General features: G+C 36.8%; 1 protein-coding gene across 2 annotated transcripts in view; it reads left to right on the top strand.

Annotated features, from left to right (window-relative positions):
* The first annotated feature begins 5,602 nt into the window (after positions 1–5,602).
* The window catches only part of LOC125241477 (homeobox protein caupolican), a 63,185-nt gene continuing 45,449 nt past the window's right edge, over positions 5,603–23,338 (top strand). Inside the window, exon 1 of one of the 2 annotated variants that reach the window (XM_048149988.1) lies at positions 5,603–5,978. In XM_048149988.1, the coding sequence (XP_048005945.1) occupies positions 5,937–5,978 (42 nt within the window). In that variant the 5' untranslated portion in view covers positions 5,603–5,936. The remainder of the gene's footprint in view (positions 5,979–23,338) is intronic. The other variant, XM_048149989.1, reaches the window with a different exon arrangement.

The following is a 23,338-nucleotide window of genomic DNA, read 5'->3' as shown; positions in this document are numbered from 1 at the left end:
ATGTATTTATTGGCTGTGGTTACGGATAGACGCCCCAGTAAAACGGAGGTATTAGTCAACAACACTAAATTACCCTGCATTAGCTTATGTATGTTAAACAAAAATATTGGCCTACTGTTTAATATTATATGCTGTACTGTACAATGGGAGTGACATTAATTGTGTCGCTTAACTTCAAACTCGGGTAAATCCATTCTGCTTTTTTTGTATAATCATCCTTAAAACCGAATCGATTTATACGAGTTTGAAGTTAAACGACACAACTGTATGTTAAAAGTTCGTCTAAAGGATGAAGCGAAAATAGACTATATTTATGTGGTTTTGTGAGTTTAAATTATTTTATTTCGGTAACAGCAGCTTTGATTTGACGAAACCCCTATAAAAAGTGACCTTTTCAACACAGATTCGTTTTATCCGAAATATCCGGATATCCGGATTCGGCAAATCTTAAGATCCGAAATATCCGGATCCGAAAAATCGGCGGATCTTGCAAACCCTAGGCGGGAGTTAAATATTGCACACAGAGTAAGTTAAATGGGGATGGCTTGCCGGAGCGATTTAAGGAATCGAGTCTAGGTACAATATTCTTAAGCCCTGAGTTACAAACACAATATGTTTCATCACACTTGCATTATAAAAAATACAAAAAGAATTAAATACGGTAGTAGAAATTTCATAACTCCCTAGGGCGAAAGATTTTTCTGCGGAGCGGGAGCCGCCTGCGCTGCGTGCAACTGCAAGAGCATACATAGTGTGGCAGAGTGATGAAAAGTACATTAATTTATTTTTCGGTACAGATTAGGGTTGCAAAAAACGATTTTTTTTCTGGCTTGAAAAAAAAAACAGTTTTTTCTGCCAATACCTAGGTATGTTTTCTTATAATGTTACTAAATCTCAAAATTTGCAAAGCATTTAACACTTATAAACGGTTTTTTACACTTTATGTTAACTATTAAACGAATTTAATTTAACAATTTAAATTTCTGGTTTTATAATATTATTAATATTTACGAAATCTGTAGTCGGTAGTTATCGCTTTTACTGTTAGCAACGCCACCACCTCTCCAGTCTCCACGCTCCACGCCGCATCGTGGTTTCCCCAATAGGTAAATATTTGTATACTGGATGTTTATCGAATTAAAATCTTGTACTATTATATATTTTTATTTATTTTTATTTATTTAAACTTTTATTGATCCTTACCTATTGATTGATTGCCTTAAAGATGAAACTGTTAAAACCTCAGTGAGTGTCAAACTTAACAATTGTATAAAACCTATATACGAGAACGGGGACAATCCTTTAATAACATATAAAGCTCTGGTGACAGAAATAAGAAAAATAACATCGGAGGAACTATTTAGTAAAAAGGCGGGCAAGCAACAGGAATGGATGACTGATGATATATTACTACTAATGGATGAAAGGCGAAAATATAAAAATACAAATGATCAAAAATATAAAGAAACAGATAAGAAAATAAACAAGGAAATCATTGCCGCAAGGGAACAGTGGTTAACAAATAAATGTAAAGAAATAGAAAAATTGCAGCAATTACACGATAGCTTTAATCTACATAAAAAGGTGAAAGAGTTCACAAACACAGACAAAAAACGAATTCAAAGTACACTCATAAATCAAAATGGGAAAATAGTGGTTGATAAAGAAAAGGCCTGCGACGTCTGGCAAGAGTATGTTCAACAGCTCTTTAAAGATAACAGGGCACCGACAGAGCCTCTAAATGATTGCAACTTAGAAAGTCCAGCAATACTGAAGTCAGAATTTATATCAGCCTTAAAACAAATGAAGGGTAGAAAGGCATTGGGTCCCGATGAAATTGCGGTCGAAGTATTAAAACTGATACATGACTACAATACAGATAGTTTAGTCACATTATTAAACAAGTTTTATCAATCAGACAATATGCTCCCTGAAGACTGGCTTTTATCAATATTCACACCTTTACCAAAAAAAGGCCAATGCCAAACACTGCAGTGATCATCGAATGATCAGTGTTATGAGTCACTTCTTGAAGGTATTTCTAAAAATCATACAAACAAGAATATATAAGAAAGTAGAAGAAAACATAAGCGACACACAATTTGGGTTTAGAGCCGGATTAGGTACTAGAGACGCTTTAGTAGCCGTTCAAGTTTTGGTAGAAAGATGTTTAGATGTTAATGTAGATGTCCATATGTGCTTTATCGACTTCGAAAAAGCATTCGACAACGTTAACCATGCTAAATTAATTAATATATTACAGTCCATAGGAATAGATGGCAACGACATTAAATTTATAGAAAACTTATATTGGAAACAGAAAGCTAAAATAAAAATTAATAATGTTGTAACGGAAGAAGTTCAAATAGAGAAAGGCGTAAGATAGGGTTGTATCTTATCACCCTGTTTATTCAATTTGTACTCAGAGATGATTTTTAGAACTGCTTTTGAAGAACTTGATCTTGGAATCCGTGTGAATGGCAAACTGATACAGAACATACGCTACGCTGATGACACCGTCCTTCTAACTACTAACCCTGAAGACCTTCAATTAATGCTGCAAAAACTAAATAACACACTTTTGGAATATGGACTTAAAAAAACTAAACACATGATTGTTAAGAAGAAAAAACCAACTACAGAAATAATAAAGTCATTATCCTTAGATAATAAAATAATAGACAGAGTAAATAGTTATAAGTACCTGGGTCGTTGGTTAAATGAAGAATGGGACTCGGAGAAAGAAATTCGGACAAGAATCGAAATTGCCAGAAAAACCTTCCAGAAAATGAAGAAACTTCTGACTAACAGGAGAATAAAATTAGGACTGAGATGGCGATTGGTCAAATGTTACATCATCCCTATTCTTATGTATGGTTCCGAAAGCTGGACCCTAAAAAAGAAAGTGGTCAAAAAACTAAGAACTTTTGAAATGTGGATTTATCGAAGGATGCTCAAGATAAAATGGACTGACAGAGTAACAAATTTAAGAGTTCAGCCGGCGTATCATGCTGCCAATTTTATCACTTATCCACGTGGATAAGACATCTGTCACTCTCACACTGATATACTTGCTGAAGCGTGACGGATGCTTTATCCACGTGGATAAGTGATAAAATTGGCAGCATGATTTGCCGGCTGGAAATAATGGAAAAAGACCTAGAAATCGTATCAACAATAAAGAAAAAAAAGCATATTTCGGACATATAAATATATAGAAACAATAAATATAACCTACTGAAATTGATAATTGAAGGAAAAATTGAAGGGAAGCGTGGCCGTGGTAGAAGGCGCATATCATGGAGTAGGAATATAAAAGACTGGTTAAAAGTGAAGAGCATAGACAAACTAATTCGCATGACTGAAAATAGAGAGACTATGGACATATGGTCGCCGACCTCCTGGACGGAGATGGTACATGAAGAAGAAGAAACTTTATTGCACAAATTATCAATAAAAAGTACAAATGGCGGACTTAACGCCTTAAGGCATTCTCTACCAGTCAACCACATATATATTCTGTATTAAAATGTAGTAACCTACATGTCATTGAAATTAACAAAAAACCATTATTGTCGTATTATATTTGTTCAAATAATTAATTGAAATACGGTTGTACTCACGTTATTATATCGCTATTGTTTGCGGAGTCTAGCCGTCGCGTGAACTCCTATACGCCTGAAGAGGGGCCTCCGAATTGGCCCGAAACATGTCGCAGCAATAGCGATATAATAACGTGAGTACAACCGTATTTCAATTAATTATTTGAATATATATTTGTTCATCTGAAAAAAAAAACAATATGTAGAAAAAGCTTCGTTTTTTTTATAATTTTGCTTAAAAGCTTCGTTTTTTTTTTCTCTATTTTTACGCACTAGTGCGAAAAGTGATTAATTTCTTTCAGGTCGAAAGTTCAGAGGGCCATCTGTACTGAAAAACGTACGGATGTACGGAATTCCACTACTCGTATTACTACTAGTATGACCTGAACCCAAAAAGTATTCAATAGATTATTTCATAATTATAAATACTTACCTAGGTAGGTGTTTTTTGTTCTTGTTAGTACATCGAAATACTATTGGGTTAGTGTGTGCACATTGCACAGTATATGTATGTGTAGGTTTGTACTAATGTTGTTTAACAATGTGTGATGCATGATAATGAACTCAAATTAGCATCATATTTTGCAAATCCGAATATGCCCCCGAAAAAAATAAAAATTATTTTAATTTTACGTTAATTCATATAAAGTCAATGTTTACAAAATAAAGTGTAGGTACCGGGAGCATTATTAGTAATAAATAGGCATGTAAAGAGACAGCGCCGTGCGGACGGCACGGCGGCCGCGGCGCGAGTGCGCGCTGCGCGCCGAGCGGCGCGCGACGCCGGGCGCAATTGGTCGCCGCCGACCCGCCCAGGGGAGGGGGCCACGCAAACACTCTCATACTCACCTAAGATAATTTATTTTTATGTTATACCGTTTGAATATTTTATATGTGTGCGAGTTTTTTCGGTCGGTATGCGTGCAGTGTGAAATATTCGCGCGATAAGAAAGAAGAGGGGAACAGATCGATTGGGAACGTTGCGCTTTTTATTTCGTTAATCTGCGGTGTCATAGATTGACCGGCGCTTGTTCGAGTGCGCTCAAAACTACATTAAAGCTCACTAAAAGTTATGCTTAATGACGTGTTATACAATATTGTCTACATTGACTTACATGGCAAGTTTGTAGTGATTTAAACTAGGATTAGATCTTTCAGTTGCGATGATTGCTACTCTAAGTTGATAATTTTGTGTGAGGGATTAGTTACGTTTTACGTTATACATAGAATTACATCTCTATTAAACATTTACCAGCGTAGGCAGTGAGACAAAAATTCAATGTAAAAATAGAGCTCTGAAGTATAGAGTCGACCCATGATTTTCATTTCTTCTTGCACTAAGTAGTCACACGAGAAAGATTTTACTTCTTCGTATAGATTTAGATACAATTGTGTATTTGTTTAAAGTATTACATTCACATTTACGGATAAAATCACTTATTGAGTAACTTCCTGTTTAAAAAATACAGTAGGTAGTGCTACGAGATCTCCGACAATTGTAGAGCTGAAAGGCAGAACTAGAGCTGAAGAGTAAATTTTGCTCATCATAAGTACCTAAGAGATAATTGTTTATAAGCACCCATGTAAGTATTTTCGGGTACGGCAAGATGAAATTGCTCGCTTTCAGGTACCGCGTGTCACGGCGTGTCGTCTCCGCTCCCCTCTACAATCAAAAAAAATAAAAAATATAAATGTCGTGGTTACCTTTAATCAAATGCAAAGCTATCATTAAGTCGACGCTTCGACCGACTAGCTCGCTGTGCGCATCGTCACTGTTAATTATCACAATAAATATGTATAAAATAAAATAAAAGAGACCGCTTCTTACCAATACTAACAGAAAATACGAGAAAAGAAAGAGAAGCTTTAAAAAAGGAGTGCATCTACCCCCACCTCCGGGGCCAGAGCGGGGGCCGCCCCGCCGCGGGCGCCACCCACCGCACCGCAAAAATCGAGAGCGTCGTCAGCGCGCGGGGTCAAACGGCGACGCCAGCGTGAAAAGAAGGAGCGGTGAGGTGCACGCACACAGGCACCAGTGTGCGTGTGCGCGCCGAGCGGGACGGTCGACGGCAGAGCGAGACCGCGGCGCCAATTACTATCACCTGGCGGGCAGCTACCGCATTACCCACTGCCGCCGCGCGCGCCACCACGCGCCGTCACCACGCGGTCCGCTCCGCTCCCGACGCATCGATCCGGCGCCCGGCCCGGCAGCCTGCACCGCCGGATGCGCCGGCTGAAACCGACAGACATGACACAGTGAAGTGTACGGACAGTGACGCGGATAATACGTGGATTTTTTTTAATTGTTCAAACTCAAAAAAATTACAGTGAAAAATGACGTCCCAGTTCGCCTTCCGAGGATCTCCGCCCAATCAGGTACTTATTTAAAGTTTACACTTATTTGACAACTCTACACAAAGTAGTTTCCAAAAGTTTTCTTAACAAAGAAGTTTTGATTCATCTCTTTGCTAAGCGATCTTAGTTTAAATCTGTCTACTAATAAATAACCTGTTGTGTGGTATGCTGACATAGTTACTTAAGTTAGTTAAAAGTTATTAGGTACATTTGGATTGTTCATTTCATCTATTCATGAATATAAAAAAAAATCTTAGAACAATTTGTTCCAACGTTTGAAGTGACGTGATGTTACTCGAAGATTTTCTTTTATCTGTTCGAATTCGCAACACTTAAGTTGACTGCGTAAGCATAAACCACCTGTGAGTCCGATTCTACAAGATTCTGTTATTAGATAAATACGACTGGTTCAGTAAACAAACCCCAGCACAAAGGTAAAATAAAGTTTATTTCGACACCCATTTAATAACATTTTTAATTCCGAGTAAAGATTCCGGCAGAGCTCCCGCTGTGTCCGGTTTAAATTATGCCGGTTACAATAATTGTTCACATACTAAACAGTAGTAACAAACAACAGTAGTAAACAGTAGTAGTGACTTTTTTCTGTATCCATCATTGTTACTGTTGTTTTTACACTGCTAGCTTTAATTAGTAAGTTAGAAATATCCAATTAGGACCTAAGGAGAATAGATTCGATTATGAAGAGAGCCGTCGTATCATAACCACTTTCCTATTGGTTTTTAAAATAGTTTTAATTTCACTTGTATTGCACATTTGACACAGCGAACAGAATAGACCGTGCTTGCAAAACAAAGCATTTGTACTTATGTGCACTTGCATCGTTTTAAACAATAATTTATTTGAAATTGATCCACTGCATTTTTATTCAAAATGTATGTAACCTACTTTGTATAGATTTATATTTATGAGTGTATTAGGTATATCAATGATCCTCAATCCTCATCCTGTAAAATCCATAACAGTAAACGGTGTTTAAACATTTGTCAAGCCGTCGTAGGAAGCAATTAAACTATCACCCCGCCGCGCTGATGGCCCGATACAGATTTCATTCACGATTCTCGACAATAATCGTTAGATAGCTACTAATCAAATTATAGGAAATTAAAATTGGAGGCGCCCGTATGTAAGTGAAAACGTTTAAATTTGTAATCAGGGCTATTATTAGTAGTATTTCCTAGCAATTATTAGTTTCCGTCCATTTATTTCGTCCATACACAGATTAGAATATAAGTCATATCATATAATGCCTATTTTATATGGTGTACCTACATGTTATGATCATATTGATCATAGCATACATTGTGTAGAGTCTAAACTTTAGACAATAAAGCTTGCAATAATTAGGTACAGCAAAGAAGTTTTGTGTTCACGTTTCGTCAAATTAACGCTGGTCAGAAACTAGCTACCAAGTAGAAATGGGCCAAATACGAATATTAGACCGAACATTCGGTTCAGCTCTTCCCGAACCGAACATTCGGCCGAATATTCGGTTGTGCCAAGTAATTGTTATTTTTTTTAATTGCTTATATAACTCTGAAAGTAGGCGAAATCCAGAAAAGTTTATATGACATTTTACTCTTCTAATATGATGAAGATATATAGAATACGCTGTTAAAATTATTCGGTTTCCTCATGCTACACCGCGTATATTGAGTTTAAAACTTTTAAATGATTGGTAATGGATACATTTATATTACTAAAGCTCTTTCTATCATTTAGTGATTAGGTACCAAATTTTTCGTTTTTGTTTCTTAAGCTTTTTTTTTGCAATATGTGTATGTAATTATATTTATATTTTGACACATTTTTAACTCGTTTCGGTAGTCCCTTAGGGTCATTCGCACCACCAAAAAGACTATCAAACCTACATACATACACATAAGTTAGGTACAGGAAAATCCAATATGCAACAATCGACTCACGCGTTTCGAACGAGAACAAACGATTGTGAATTTTCACGTTGATAAACAATTACGACAATACAATGAACGCGATTAACGTTACATGCCGAATGGCAGGGTGATGGATGGCTCTGTGCGCAACTTAGGCCTGCTAGCCACGGAAGCGTAGCTGCATAGACGCGTGTTCGTCATTCTGCACTTGGTTACTAGGGCTTCTAAATACCGGTATTAATCCGGAATCTCGGTTGACGAAATATAGATATCAAGTAGGGCTGCCATCCGTCCGGGTTTCCCCGGATTTGTCCTAGTTTGGAGGCCGTCCGGGCGGGGAGTCAAGAAGTGTCCGGGGAAAACCCGGACACTTTTCACGTAAGGAAGCACCTCATTGAATTTAAGTATTTATCAGTGAATTTAAGTTGACTGATTAACTAATATCTGTTTACATAATAAAAAACTGGCCAAGTGCGACTTGGATCGCCCACCGAGGGTTCCGTATTCGTACAAACTTTCAATGGTTAAAAAAAACTGAGTTCATATATGTAACTCTAATGGCTTGACTAGAAGTATAGGTACTAATGAGCATTATTGTGTATAGTATAGTGCCATCCCTCGGTGAATTCTCTAACTAATTTGCGCGGCCTGTATTATATGATGGTTATTCAGGGATAATTCTTTATAATGTTAACCGATTTCGACAGTTTTTACTTTATTTGAAACATAATGTTTTAGGTAAAATCTCGTATAATTTTGAAATATGATATAGATGTATATAAACAAGGGTGATAAAATTGAAAAGTTTTGTCAATTAAAGAAACAGTTTCCAAGATACACACTCGATTTAATTTTTCCTTTAATATTTAGCATAAAGCCAATGTTTCGTAAAATTTTTACAATTTTTCGTTGGTAAGCTTCGGAGATAAGGGGGCGGGGAAAGAACGGTATTTTTTTAAACATTTTCCTGCAAAATTCTTTTTTTCTTACAAAAAAAATATAAGAAATAGTTTTGATAATTATGTGCAATTTGAGCTCTTTCTAACGATACCCCATTTGACCTAGTAACTTAGTAACCTAAAAAAAAACCTTTTTTTTTTTTGTAAGAAAAATTCTTTTGTTTTTGTTATTGTTTATTGCAAATAGGCATTTTCGCGAAATGAGATTCAAAAAGTTTTTTTTTGTAAGATATTAGGTAAATTTAATATGTTTCCTAATCAGAATCACGAGCCCTTTCGATCCAACTAGGAAAAAAAAGCGTCCCAAATTTAATTTTTCCACTTCGTTACCATTTTTCAAACACTTTTTACCGCGGTTACAAAGTGGAAAGTACGCAAAATAATAGAAAATTTTGTGACCACTAAACTTTCGTTTTTTGTCTACTGTTTTTGTCCTAGATCGAAAGGGCTCGTGATTCTGAGTAGGAAAAATAGTAGGAAACATAAAATTTACCTACCTTAAAAACATTTTTTTTTGGTGTTTCTTCTCGCGAAAATGCCCAAATTACACGTGTGAAATGAAAAAAATAAATGGATGAAAATTAAAGGTCATGTTTTTTAAAAATAAATTCTGACCCGTCCGGGGAAAAATGCGATTTACGCCAAATGTCCGGGTTTTTTTGTATCTTTGTCCGGGTTTGGCGACATTCGAGATGGCAGCCCTAATATCAAGTAATTTTATTCATAATCGCGTATGTTAACTTGCATGACAAGAAATGAAATAACAAACAATATAAGGTGTATTTCTCGATATAAACGCTCTCTACAGTTTTATTCTTGGTTTTAGAAGCTAGAGCAATGATTATTTGTCTATCTATACATGTGTCAGAACAATTTAAAATGATATTTTATTGGTATTTTTGTTTTAATGGCCTACAAAAAAGGGGCAAAAACCGCGTAATAATTAATCAATTATCCAATAAAAGCTGAATTGTCGGACACAGACTATTTTATTACAATTAAGATCGTTCATTTATCGTTCACAATTTCGTTACTAAAGGAAATATTACATCAAAGTTTTTCCGCCAGAGTGCAACGGTTTCACGCACAGTAAAACATAGAGTTATCTTATACGTACTATGCCATAGACAGCTTTTTGAAAAGTTTTAGATAGAGATAGATAGATAGATAGATAGCTCTATGATATTAATGCGTGCAGCGTTTATGCAGCTATTCGTGGACAGCAGGCCTTATTTGTTATTGCCAATCGTGTACATTGGCACTGTTGTAGTCATACACGTAGGTACCTACGCGTTCCATCCAGATACAGCGTGTCGTCACACCCGATTCGAACAATTGCTATACCGAGCTCTCAGTGTCAAGAGTCTTTGGTCTGGTTGAAATGTCAGTTGTCATGTCATAGCGACAGATGGGTTTAGTAACGATGTGACATCTTAATAATTATAATCATTGTCTGGTTTGGGCCCAGTCTAAGTCTAATCAATTAGTCTGTTTCGCTTTTATATGATGTGTCCTGTATTCTGCAGTAAATGTTTTAAAATAATGTACACGGTTCATGAGGAACCCGAATTACTGAGACCAAAAGAAGAGATGACAACTATTTTTAAATGTATTGCACATAAAAAATACATGTAAGTAGTAATTAGTAAGTGCAGCTGTAATTGAATATTATATTTTGGTTTATGATATCTATCAATATATTTAGTTATATTTAGTCCCTTAGTGGCAACAACGCTATCAAAAAAGCATATGTACAATTTGTAATTTTGTACAATTAACATGAGGAAACCGAATAATTTGGACAGCGTATTCCTCATCATATTAGAAGAGTAAAATGTCGTATAAACTTTTCTGGATTTCGCCTACTTTCAGAGTTATAAGCATTTAAAAAAACAACAATTATTATTTCTCAGAACATAACGCTGTTTTAACAAGGATAGTTGGCTTATGATGCCGTTATAGGACAACTATCCTCGTTGATAGATATCGAAAAGTAACTAGTGAGTTGACTCGTTGCAAAAAAGTACTTTTTTAGAAAAAAAAATGTAAATTTTTATTTTATGTGCCAGTTTTACAAATAACATTTACTTTTTATGTGAAAATACATCCAAAAAATATTTTTGGCGAAATTTGCTTAACGTCATATAACATTGTATCTTTATTTTGTCCTGAGAAATGCGTAGTTAAAATCTTTCGGTTTCCTCAAATTACACCGTGTATATATTTTTTGTAGGTAGCGGTAAGTAGGTACACTATTAAAAAATCGACTAGAGTCCATAAATTGCATTATTTAATTCTCCATTAATGTTTATTTATTATGTAGTTTTTACTTAGCATACACGCTTTATACATGCTTTTTAATTCATTATTTTTATCTCTCTTTGCACCAATTTCATGTTCATTTGAACATTGAAACTTATACCACTTGCTTCTATGCGACTGGTGTACCAACGCCCATGCGGCCCATGCCTGAGAACAGCATTAGTACATTGTGGTACATAAATAAATATAACATTCACTAATGATATGAGTGATAATTATAATATAACAATTAGTTATTGTACATTGTACTTATATATAATATAGGCTGAAGAATAAAGGTCCTCTCTCGACAAAGAAGTTAGTATGCAAGGTTTTCTTTGCTCGAAAGAGACGAGAGAGATTTGCCATATCTGTAAAAAATATACGAAGACTCATCAAATGAATCGTGAATTATCTTGAGTTCAATATGTATCTCCTAAACACTCGTGAACACTCTTTAAGGCCCTCCGCTCACGAGGCTACTCTCAAGCGACTTTCGTCTCATACGCGTATGATACGCGTCGCTCGTGAGTAGCCTGCATACAAATTAACGTCGCTCCGCACACGACGAGACGCGTCTACGACCCATATGCTACCAGTCGCACGCGACTGTCATTGCTGGTCGCACGCTACTCGAGTCGCATGCACGTTGCAAACAAAAATGGCGGTGGATCAAAAGTTTAATATTCGATTTGTCCAAGAAGTGGAAAATTATCCGTGTTTGTATAATTATAAGCTGCCAGAATATATGAGAAAAGATGTGGTGGAAAAGGCGTGGAATGATATTGGCAAAAAAATGAATATGACAGGTCAGTATAGGTATTATATTTTGTTTTTATGAAATGAAGGGTTTATTTACCTACTATTATTACATTAACCTACTACAAACTATGAAGGGGTGAGTGATAAATAACGTCACGATTCAAAATTCATCGTGTTTCATCATCTTGTACGCACGAATGTTGCACTGCAAATGATAAAAATCGTCTCAGTTGCGTAGCACTGTGTGCGGAAACGAGTAGCATACCAGTATGCAACCATGAATTGCATTGCAATCGCGTCGCTTGAGAGTAGCCTCGTGAGCGGAGGGCCTAATAGTGCAGAAATGGTAGAACATGGAAAAAATCGATAAGTTGAAATTGTATTTGTGTTTAAGAAAAAATACGACATTAAATAAAACTGTCGAAATTAAAATATAATGTGTTGGTATACGTTCCAAACCGGTAAAAATTCATGAAAAGTCGACGCTCTAAACTGAAGAAATGAAATGTTGTCAAGTTGTTGAGCCCGCCCACATCGCTTACACGTTGGCAGCTCCTCAGCTCAGAAGAGAAACGTCCTACTCGTTCATAACACTCGTAGGTAGTTAGAGCCTTACCATTCCCGGCCGCACGTAAACACATAGATCATAATCTACGTGGCTAGTCGTTGATGAACAATCGAATTGACACATCTATGCCATACTTAGCTTTAATGTATGTAGGTACATTATGTAAAATGGCACATAGAAATCTGTCTTTATCTTGCATGTCACAATCAACGTATTATGATTATATTCTACAATTTTATGCTTTAGTATTTGTTATGGGCCTTGAACAACTTATATCATGTATCTAATAAGTCACGGTGTTTGTTTACTTACCTAACTGTTGCCTTTTCTAGCGTATTCTTACATTGGACATAATTGCACATTCATGGAGAAATAATTGAACAACAAATTCGGTTTAAACACTAAAAAAAGTTAATAACCGTGACTATACTTTCAATATATAGGTACCTACTTAAATAAAATAAAGGATTGTACAAGTTTCTAATGGGTCGGCAACGCGCATGTGGCACCCCCTGAGTTGCAGGCGTCCATAGGTTACGGTGACCGCTTTCCATCAGGCGGAACGTATACTTTTTTGCCACCGAGGTGGTATAAAAAAAACCTCAGCAAAGTATTTCAACCATCGTAATCAAATATGACTAAATATCATGTCCTGCAGGCCTAGCACATGATGGCCGCGAGAGTATGTCGCCGCGAGATAGACTACCTGTCCTTATGTCATTAATACAATTAGACAAAGACGTGTCATCTATCTCGCGGCGACGTACTCCCGCGGCCATCATGTGCTAGGCCTAATGTTAAATCATTTTTCCCCTCACTAGCTCGGAAACACGTGTTTTGTCCTTTAATACCAGCGGGTAAAAACGCATTTTATCCACTAGTGGGTAAAGTAATTTGACCTTGAATAAAGTCAAATTAACTGGTTTAAAATTGATAAAAGTAGGTGAATCTAGTAATAAAGATGATTTACCACCTGTGGAACTACTGGAAGCAGTGATAAACGCATTTTTTGCGTTGTAGTTTCCTCGCTATAGTGAGGGGAAAAGTTTTGTGCTACACTCGGGTACAAATGTATTTTACTTCTCGTGTGTTAAAAAACTCGCAAGTTCAGGATTCTATTCTCGAACCACTCGCTTCGCTCGTGGTTCAACTATAGAATCCTTTTACTTGCTCGTTTTTCAATTCCACACTCGGCGATAAAATACAACTTTGCCCCCTTGTATAACAAATAACTATTTTATATTGATAAAATAATACAGGAGAGTTTGAAATGAGACTTTCAGGATGTCCTATAAAATTAACTTAGAAAGTTATAAATGCAATTAAGAAATTTTAACCGACTTCTGTACCCAGAAGAAGGAGGTTCTATTAAATAAAAACAACACATTATTAACTATTTAGATTTTTTTCTTAATGTTTTTATTATTTATTGTTAGGTTGTCAGGTACCAATGCGGTGACGGGTTAAGAATTTCGCCAACCTCTTTCTCCCCGTGGGTGTCGTAGAATAAGGGTTCAATTGGGGTGTGGGCGATCACTGCAATATCACGATGACGTTTTCTTTCAACAACCCCGTAATAGCAAAAAAATCCTTTTCTCAAACATGCAATGAAATATTGTCTTTACGTTCCTTAAAATGGACTGGGAAGTATCGCTTTTTGGGCGCAACAACTCGAGAGGACTGTAAAGGGATTTCATATTATTTTTTAGGCCTAGGCCTGCAAGTAACTTTTTTTTATAAAATATTGTCCTTTATTTAGAGCATTTTTTTTTATTTCATTGTATGTTTGAGAAAAGGACTATACGAGTACATGCCTCGGCGTGAAAACGGATTCCCGGCCTCGTATCCCTATCCGGCCTCGCTCGCACGATCGCTCGGCCGTATATATCCACTTGGCCGGAAATCCTCATTTTCCCGGCCTCTGATGTAATGTACTATTTCATAACACTTAAAAGTAAATGCCACTATAATTATACATATATAGTCAGTATACATAAAAACGGAAGATGTGCCGCCCTGAAACTAATAGTCTTAAAAACAAATCGTGTACTATATAAAAAAATACTTTGACTTTTGTCATTCACTTTCCTTTTTTTTAGTATAGTCAGTAATAAATCTTGCTGGTTGAGCCAAATCTTCTGAATAAACTGCCTAAATACTTACCTATATAAAAAAAATATCATCAATATTCGTATAAGATACAGTGGGGCAAAACTCGACTGGGGCAAATGTAACTGGTCCATTTGTTTTATGTTTTACAATGTTTGCATTATTAAATAGAGTGTCCACTGTCCACCGGTTACATATGGTAGGCGTGTTCAGTCGATACATGTAGAACTTAACATCATAGTGTAATAATGGAAAAAAATGGATTAAACAAGAGATTTCGTGTCGGCGACATTTGCCCCGCTGTAGGTACCTTACCTAGTTAGATAGTAACCTCTACATAATATATTAAAGATACTATATATTACTCGGCACTATATCAACTCTACAAAAATTATTGTTTTAGGACCATATTCAAAACTAACAAAGTTATTGGCTCTTGATTTACATAACTACATACCGTCGTTATTTTTGGCTATGACTTTTCGCATGATGCAACCTAATGAAGTGTAATTACATTCATTAATTTATGTAAGGTGACGGACCCAATCATGGACAGTTTAAGAAAAAAATTCGCCTGTTTTTGATATTTCACTAATAAATGTAAAAATTCTACCGCTAAGCGTGTTAAATCTTGAATGTCCTATCCTTCTTTTACATTTCAAGCGTATTGCAGAATAGATACTCCTATTGGTTTCTTCATAGTTAACAAATTAAAACTAGGTGTTTTTTCTCCAGTTATGGACGGCAGTTCTCCAGTAATGGATCCCCCATTATGGACAGTGAAATAAGTTTAAAATTTTACTTTTAAAGCCAACTGATACGCAATGAGTCAATTTTATACGTACCATAAATACAATTAGTTTGGGTTATTTTAACATAGGATTGTTTCTTGTAAATTTTGGTTTTGTAAATTGTTCCTTGTCCATCATAGGAGGTACGCAGTTTTTCGGGTCCAGTAATGGACACTCGCAAAATAACGTCATTTCTTTATATCTCTGGAGCAACAAACTAGTATGTTTTATACCTTATCTCATGCTTAATGCAGTAAGTAAAACGCATTCAAGATTACACCGTGCGTTATTTTTTTATTATTTTATACATGAACTCAACTCTCTTAGCAACATTACTAAGAATTCGTCTTGATATTTTTTCAGTAAACTGGTGAATTTTATCTTGTCGCCAAATCCTTCAGAAATAACCGAATTAATTGAAACTTCAAAATGAAACAGCTCTATAACTCTAGTTTATGGTACATAGCCGTCAGTTTTTAGAAACTTGTTTTAGATACTTATTTTTAAGGATTTGTGTTTTTTTGTCCATAATGGCATCACCGTCCATTATGGGGTATTTTACCTTACTGTTTGTTGCAAAAGGACGGATGTAGGACCGATATCCCATACATTACAGGTGCCATCTTGGATTTTCTCCATTGAAATCCTTCCGATATCCGATATCGGATCGGATAATGTGAAAACGCACTAAGCAGAGAGATCGTGACCGGTGCTACAATTCCAGCAAACATCAAAAGCGAATGAAATAAAGATACAATAAACTGTATTTTTTTATGATTAGGTATTATTTTCTAATTATTTCATTAGCATTATTTATTATTAAGCTTATTTTTAAGTAGTTATTTAGTTATAATTGAGTTATAATTTATTTTTAAGATTTTAATTTGAGTGTTTTTATTATGTTATAAAATGTACATATTCAATAATACTCCTAATTTATAGTGGGTCTAGTGAAAAAGGGTATAACTCAAATTGACTCGGTGTAAAAGGTCACAAGTCCGAGGTGGGACTTGTGCCCTTTTTCACCGAGTCAATTTGAGTTATAACCTTTTTCACTAGACCCACAGTTATATAGTTCAGATTAAATAAATAACAACCTACCTATATAAACAACATTCTTTTTTTTTATTAATATTTTTTATTAATAGTAAATTAAGTAAATTAAAAGCTTGCCAGGACGTCGACGTCGACGGTTACGTCTGGGAGGACATCATCATCATAAAACAAATTAAAAATACTAATCGACAAAGTAAAATCAAACGGTATGGAAAGTACCTATATATTTGTCCTTTAAGTTCCAACAGAGTATATTCTTGTTACCTGGAATAGTATTTATTTACATGTTAGAAGTAAAAGATTAGTCTTTTTACAGTTTAAGTAAAAGAAATAAATAACTTCCAATAATTCTTTTTTTACAGTATTATATGTTAATTAGGTACCTATCTAATCTATGTATGCGTTAACAATTAATTAATTTGTTATTAATAACAAATAAATTAATTCCTACAATAGTTCTTGTATTTAAAAAAATCCAGGTTGTATAGTGGAAGTCGTTATCGTTACGTTATACCTCAATGACTTTTACAATCTCGCGTCTTATATTTGTAGGTAGATGTTTATGGCGAGAGGTCTAAAAGATTAAAACGAAAGCAATTTAATATTATATTTCGTGTTCCATCTCAAGGTTGCGCGGCCAACAATATTGTGCCTAATTCTCAGCAGAGAATGCCTGCGAGCAGTCAGCAGTGCGAGCTTAGCCGATACAAAGCAGCAGGGGCACTGAATGGAGCGCAAAAATGCAAAACGCGCGCCGTCCGCGCTGTCCGTGCGAACATCCACTATGTAGGTATCCAATAAATTCATTATTCCCCAATCGTTCCCACATTATCTTTGAGTGGTTAATTTATTGGCAAATTATTAGAACCGGTGCTCATCCGTATTTGCTCTTTGATAACGGTTTATTAAATTTCATGGCTGTCGAATTAATATAGGACTCGTCACACTTATCTGTCAATTACTTAGTTCGGGTCATAATTAAAACGGTGAAATCCTAAGTGAACAGTAGTCGAATGTTAATAAAGATAATGCCCGGCAGCAGGGCAGTGCGTGCGCGATCTACTTTCACTATCTTGTTGATAAGAAGCCTCATGCGAGGGACGCACTCCCTTAACAAAGGGGATTATCCTCATTATTTCCGAGCTTTCGCCTCTACTACTGACAACACAATATTTTCTTGATCTTTAACTTCTCAATTCTCTGTTAGGGGCGACATTATAACATAATAAAGAGTATCTAAATCTATATAGCTCTGGACTGGACGCATGGGGTCGGACGACGTGGGATAAATTCCACTCCGGCGATTTGGGACACATATTTGCATGTGTGAAAACATCTCGGCTCATTCCAGACCTGGCATTGACTGGTCGCTCTGGAGCAGTTCGCACGAGGTACGAGGTGACACCGAACATGTGTATACTTTGCTAACTTATACTAATTAGTCTAATTACTCTTAATCCGTTAAAGGAAGTACCTAAGAAATGACAAAATTATTTTTTACATTTTTGCTAAACAAGTCCAGGAGTCTATTCTGAATTCTTCTTTTTATTAAGGGATACCTAACTTGAGCGTTTCGATAATGGATTTTGACTAAAATGGTAATCAATGTCGAGTCATTTTACTGCATATGTTCTGTGAAATAAACCTACCGTTACGTGCGTTTTCAGGCAAGTATGCGAGGATCTTCTACGTATTTTAATTTTCTTTAAACTGCAATTAACTATAAGAATGGGCTATAAACGCTTAATCGCGTTCTGGGTAGGGGCATGCGCGGGCGTCGGTTTTCTCGCCCAATTAAATGTATCATTAATCGGCCATACAAGTATACGCTCGCTCACAACTAACTTGCCTACTGCTCACATCACTTTTCAGACGTCTCATCGAGTCCGGAACCGATTCGCCTCGATTTCCTTTTCTACTATGTATTTATTTTATATTAGGTACCTATTTGGCACCCCATTGTAAAATTGGTTGTGAAATAAATCTGATTAAATAAGGACTATCGTTGTATATATTAAGCTACAAAACCTAGTCACCTAATAGTTTCGATAGCTATAATATAACGAATAATGGCCTGTTTACCTCTCATTTGAATAATTATAACACCACAATTATAGTTTATATAAATGATTGGTGTTTAAAATATTGTTGAAGGCGATAATTATACTTGTTTAACTGAAAGTGCAATGCTTATTTAAAGTTAAATAATCACACGCTGTCGTTACTTGATGATAACCTGCTATTTGTTGTAGTTGTGTATATATCTAGTTAATAAAGATTTATATCGGTGTGAGTTCAATAACAAATTTATAAAGTTTTTAGTGGAGGGGTGACCTTTAAGAACAATCTTTTAAAAAGCCTTTATTTCGAGCCAGAATAATACTTAAAGTGTATAGGTACCAAGCAAGACTATTGTTCCGCCACCCTTTTGAAAAAAAAATCGAATCAGTGACAACAAAATGGCTACCATGCAGCCGCCATTTTGTTGTGGCTAGTAATCGTTACCTATTATTTAAAAATAGTCCATATTGTCGCTATGATATGAATTCACGTGCGTAATTAATGGTCGTGTTGCAAGTGGTAAAGTGTAGGTACATTGTTTTAATCTTCATGACGTGCTTTCACATATTTAACTATCAAAACAAACACGAGATTCATATTAAAGTACCTATTTAGTACTTACCTAGCCATCTAAGGACGTAAGTACTTCGGGATTTTGATGAATATTATTATGTACCTATGTGATATTAATTACACTTACATACTTACATTAGGTATAGGTACCTTTGGGAGGACGACTCTGTATACCTATACCTACTTAAACATGTCATATATTTTTCAGTACAGATGGTGTTTTTTTTACGCGCTAGTGCGAGAAGTGGGTCATTATTTGTCAGGTCGAAACTTCGGAGGGCCATCTGTACTGAAAAACGTCGTACGATACACGTGCGAAAAGGAAATTCGTAACTCGTGTCGATTTAAAACACTCCCTTCGGTCGTGTTTTAATTTATCGCCACTCGTTTCGAACTTCCTTTTTTACGCACTTGTATCGTAATGTACTATTGTAAACTTTTTGCACACCTTGTCATGTGCTACTGCTGAAGTTCACATTCTGTCTAAAACTAAACCAGCTAATTTAGTTTAAATCCGTCAATCAACTAGTCGGCCTATTTAATTTATCTTCAGGCTTTCAAATGGTAAACGCAACTTCCCCACCGCTGCGCTGTATTTTCATTTGCGAAACAAGCTGGAACAAAAGGTGACAAAGTTGTTTTTATTTGGGTCACACGACTCGTCAGGCTTGCTTACCGAGAGTCGGGTTCCAGATTAATATTTTGTGAGCGACTTTACACCACGCGCTGGGCTGAATTAAAGCGAGCACGGAACGCGAACAATACATTTTGATTGATTTCATTATAAGATTTATAAGTAGGTACCTAAAATACGGGTAATTGTTACGACGGTGCAAAATACTTCTAAAACTATAACCTAACCACAAAATTAAAATTTTGAAAAAAACCCCCGACCGCGACATAGTCACATCTCGGACACTGGCGATCAAATATAAGAAAGTGGTGCGTTCCTAGTTCCTACGTACCATGCTTGTATGAGTGAGATATGACAGATCGACTGTTCGCGTTTTTGACAGGCGGTAAAGGTGAGGTAACCGAGAGGGGGTGGGTGGCACTTTCAGCGGGGAGCTGGAGTGGCCATACTGTACGATAGTACTCTTTATTATACTGTGACATAGTGGACCGATTTTCATGAAACATGGCTAAGAACACTCCCGACAGTCCCGACTAACTCAGAAACGCAAAAACGACGGGGTGTTATAAGTTTGACGTGTCTGTCTGTCTGTGTGTGTGTCTGTCTGTGGCATCGTAGCTCCCGAACGGATGAACCGATTCAGATTTAGTTTTTTTTTTTGTCTGAAAGGTGAGTTAGTCGGGAGTGTTCTTAGCTATGTTTCATGAAAATCGGTCTACTATGTCGCGGTCGGGGGTTTTTTCAAAATTTTAATTTTGTGGTTAGGTTATTGATCTTGTTTTGCGCGGCGATACCGAGAATCCTTTTTTCCCAGAATGTTTTGATGACTAGTCACGTAGACTTAACTGCTCCGGATCTAGACGCATCCAGGTATAGGCTAGTCGGTATCGCATTCGACGTTAGAATTTAGAAATTTAGTAGTTTGGACTATACAGTTAAAACATGCTCAGTAATTTGAATGGTTGTCAAGCAACTAGTAGTTAGAGTTGAGTTATTCAGTATTTATGGCCGGGACCATGCCTCGCCACATATGCTAGCCGACAGGAAGGCAGCAAGTCCGTATTATGACTACGAGATTGGTATATCGTTAGGGCCTTTCGGATTTGACACGTCCTAGGCCCAACACGCGTGCTCGGCCTCGGAACACGTAACCGGCAACAAAACCAAACACCGTTCATTTAACTTCATAATGAGCCCTGAACAATCTTCGTCATTTTTGCAGTTCCCAGTCGACCGTCGGTTCTCAGCTGACCCCTTTTTGTTCCGAATCGTAATTTAACGATTGGTGGTGCTCTTTTTTCAACTTTAATAAAGTACCATGAATAAGTAACCGTTCGTATGGTGAGCTATTGTTCTTTATAATGAGTCAAAGGTTGTGCGAGTTTCTTTTGTAGAGTATGTTATATGATATGGGCTTAGAGTTCTGCGAGCGAGCAGCGTAAAGAATGCCGTGTTTAACTTAGCTTGTGCATGTAATTACAGTATTTATGTAGATACCACTAGTATAATATGATATTTATATGTCAAATTAATGCAATCATCTCATACAGTTCAGTTACGTGTATCAGAAATATTCCAATCAAGTTCGTTACTCCAGAACGCAATGACACGGTTGTAAATAAAACTCCAGAGGACTGAATGAGTTACAATCACACGTAGCTATTGTTTCGGAGTCGGAGGAGTGCGACACCGTACACCCGACACCTAAGATCGCACGGCGCCCCGACCGGCTCTCCCTAATCAGATACTTAGGTGAATGAGACCCTCGCTTCTCGGAAACTTTAATTAATTTCTCCGAAATGAAGGGAGTGCCGTTCACGCGGTTAGTAATATTTTGTAGTCTCTCGTTACGTATACGGCAACGGATTGAGATAGTGTTACTTACACACACCTACGTAGCAACCGGCTCGGTGCGCGTGTGTTCGTGTGACACACCGTCCATATTAATAAGATCCCTTACATTCACACAATACATAATATCAATCTTTTCACTTTACAATAGAGATTAATTTGAATCGCGCCAATGAGGACGGACATGCGATGCTATAAGGCTTTGCTTTTATAATAGGATATTTTGCGTTGCGGGAACGAAAAGATCGTGTAAAGCAGTTACATACGCGGATGCTGCGAATTCTAAGGGACAGTATATTTATGCCTCGGCATAAGGCACACAAGTATGTGCTGGCCAGAGGTCGTCCGGGGAGGTATGCGGCGTGTCCATACGTATTTCTAGATGTACCTACGTTCCAATATTTATTTTGGAATACATATAGACAGTAATCTACTTGCCACTAATTCCGTGCGTACCTATCATATAGGTATTTACGATGAAGCGCGGGTAAGATACGTCCGGGTTGATAAACATTACGAACTCCCGAAGTCGACACTCGGCGGCTGTAATACACAATAAACAGCTATTGAGGCTCGTCGCGACCACAGATCTGTCAGTCTCGCCCCTAATCAGACGCCACCGTCGTGGAAGTTTATTATATGAACTTAAAATAGGTACACATGTAGGACAATTACGACGTGGGCGCAGCGTCGCGACGGATGAGGTGCCTACATACCATTCGTTCTCACCTCGTCGCCGCGCGACTCACGGGCTCACAGATTGTCTCCTTGATTTGTCTCTATTAATTGCACAAAAGAATTAGAACTTACATGGCCGAAAGCGTCTCGATACCGACACACACACACATGATCTCTACGATACTCAATCGGAAGCTTTGTTAGTAACTGGGAGACTTGATCATATTCAGTTTTCTTTTCTACAATGTTTGGAGGAAAAGGGACTGTCGCTTCTCCATACGTACGTTACGAACGTAGTCCTCATTTTCCTCATTAAACATTGACATTATGGAAAACATTTCTACACAATGCGATGTTGGTATTTTAACATAGCATTAGCATTTTTTAGCATTTTATTCATACACATTTTAAATAAGCCCTAACTCTTATTATAATTAGTTAGAAATTCGGTGTCATTCGTCAATGGGCTAACTAATTCTTGGGATCTCAATCGGATGTTGTATCCTCTGTGAGTAATTTAGTTCGACATCTAGGTTCAAAGGGAATCGCAGCCATTTTTATCAGTTGAAAACCAGCTAATTGCCTGTTACTTGGCAATTTAAAGCTTAAAAAAACAAACTTTTGGTGCTTGCTTACTGTCTTAGAACACATAGGTGCTATGTGCAATATTATTTATACATAACTACGTACGTTACGTCGTAAAAACCTTCTCGGGTCTATTTTAATAAATATCGACTATGTCTCATTTTGTTACTTCGGCCTTAAATTGTAATGGTAGGGGGAGCCCTGGATGCTAATTTTGTAGCAGGTACCTCGAGCGTGTTTGGGAGTCATTGTTTTTGCTTTCACTGGTGCGGAAGGCGGCTATTCGATTCTGACTCAAGGGTCAAGAAGTTACAAATCAATAATGGGAAATTGTGTATTAATTATAGTAGTCAAATGTTTATGTCAAAGAAAATAATAACGGGAATAAGGGGAGACAATAATCTGACGATTTCAGTTAGCCGAACCCTCCCTCCCCCACCACAAAAGGCTCACATGTATATAGTGGAGGTAATTCTACAGTGTGAAAGGTATCCCTCATATCTTAATCTGGCGCGCTCGAGTAACTGCTAAAAACTCTCT

The sequence above is a fragment of the Leguminivora glycinivorella genome, chromosome Z (assembly GCF_023078275.1).
Source record: "Leguminivora glycinivorella isolate SPB_JAAS2020 chromosome Z, LegGlyc_1.1, whole genome shotgun sequence".
NCBI lineage: Eukaryota > Metazoa > Arthropoda > Insecta > Lepidoptera > Tortricidae > Leguminivora > Leguminivora glycinivorella.
Note: the sequence above shows the minus strand (reverse complement) of the source record. Positions and strands in the feature narration are given on the sequence as shown.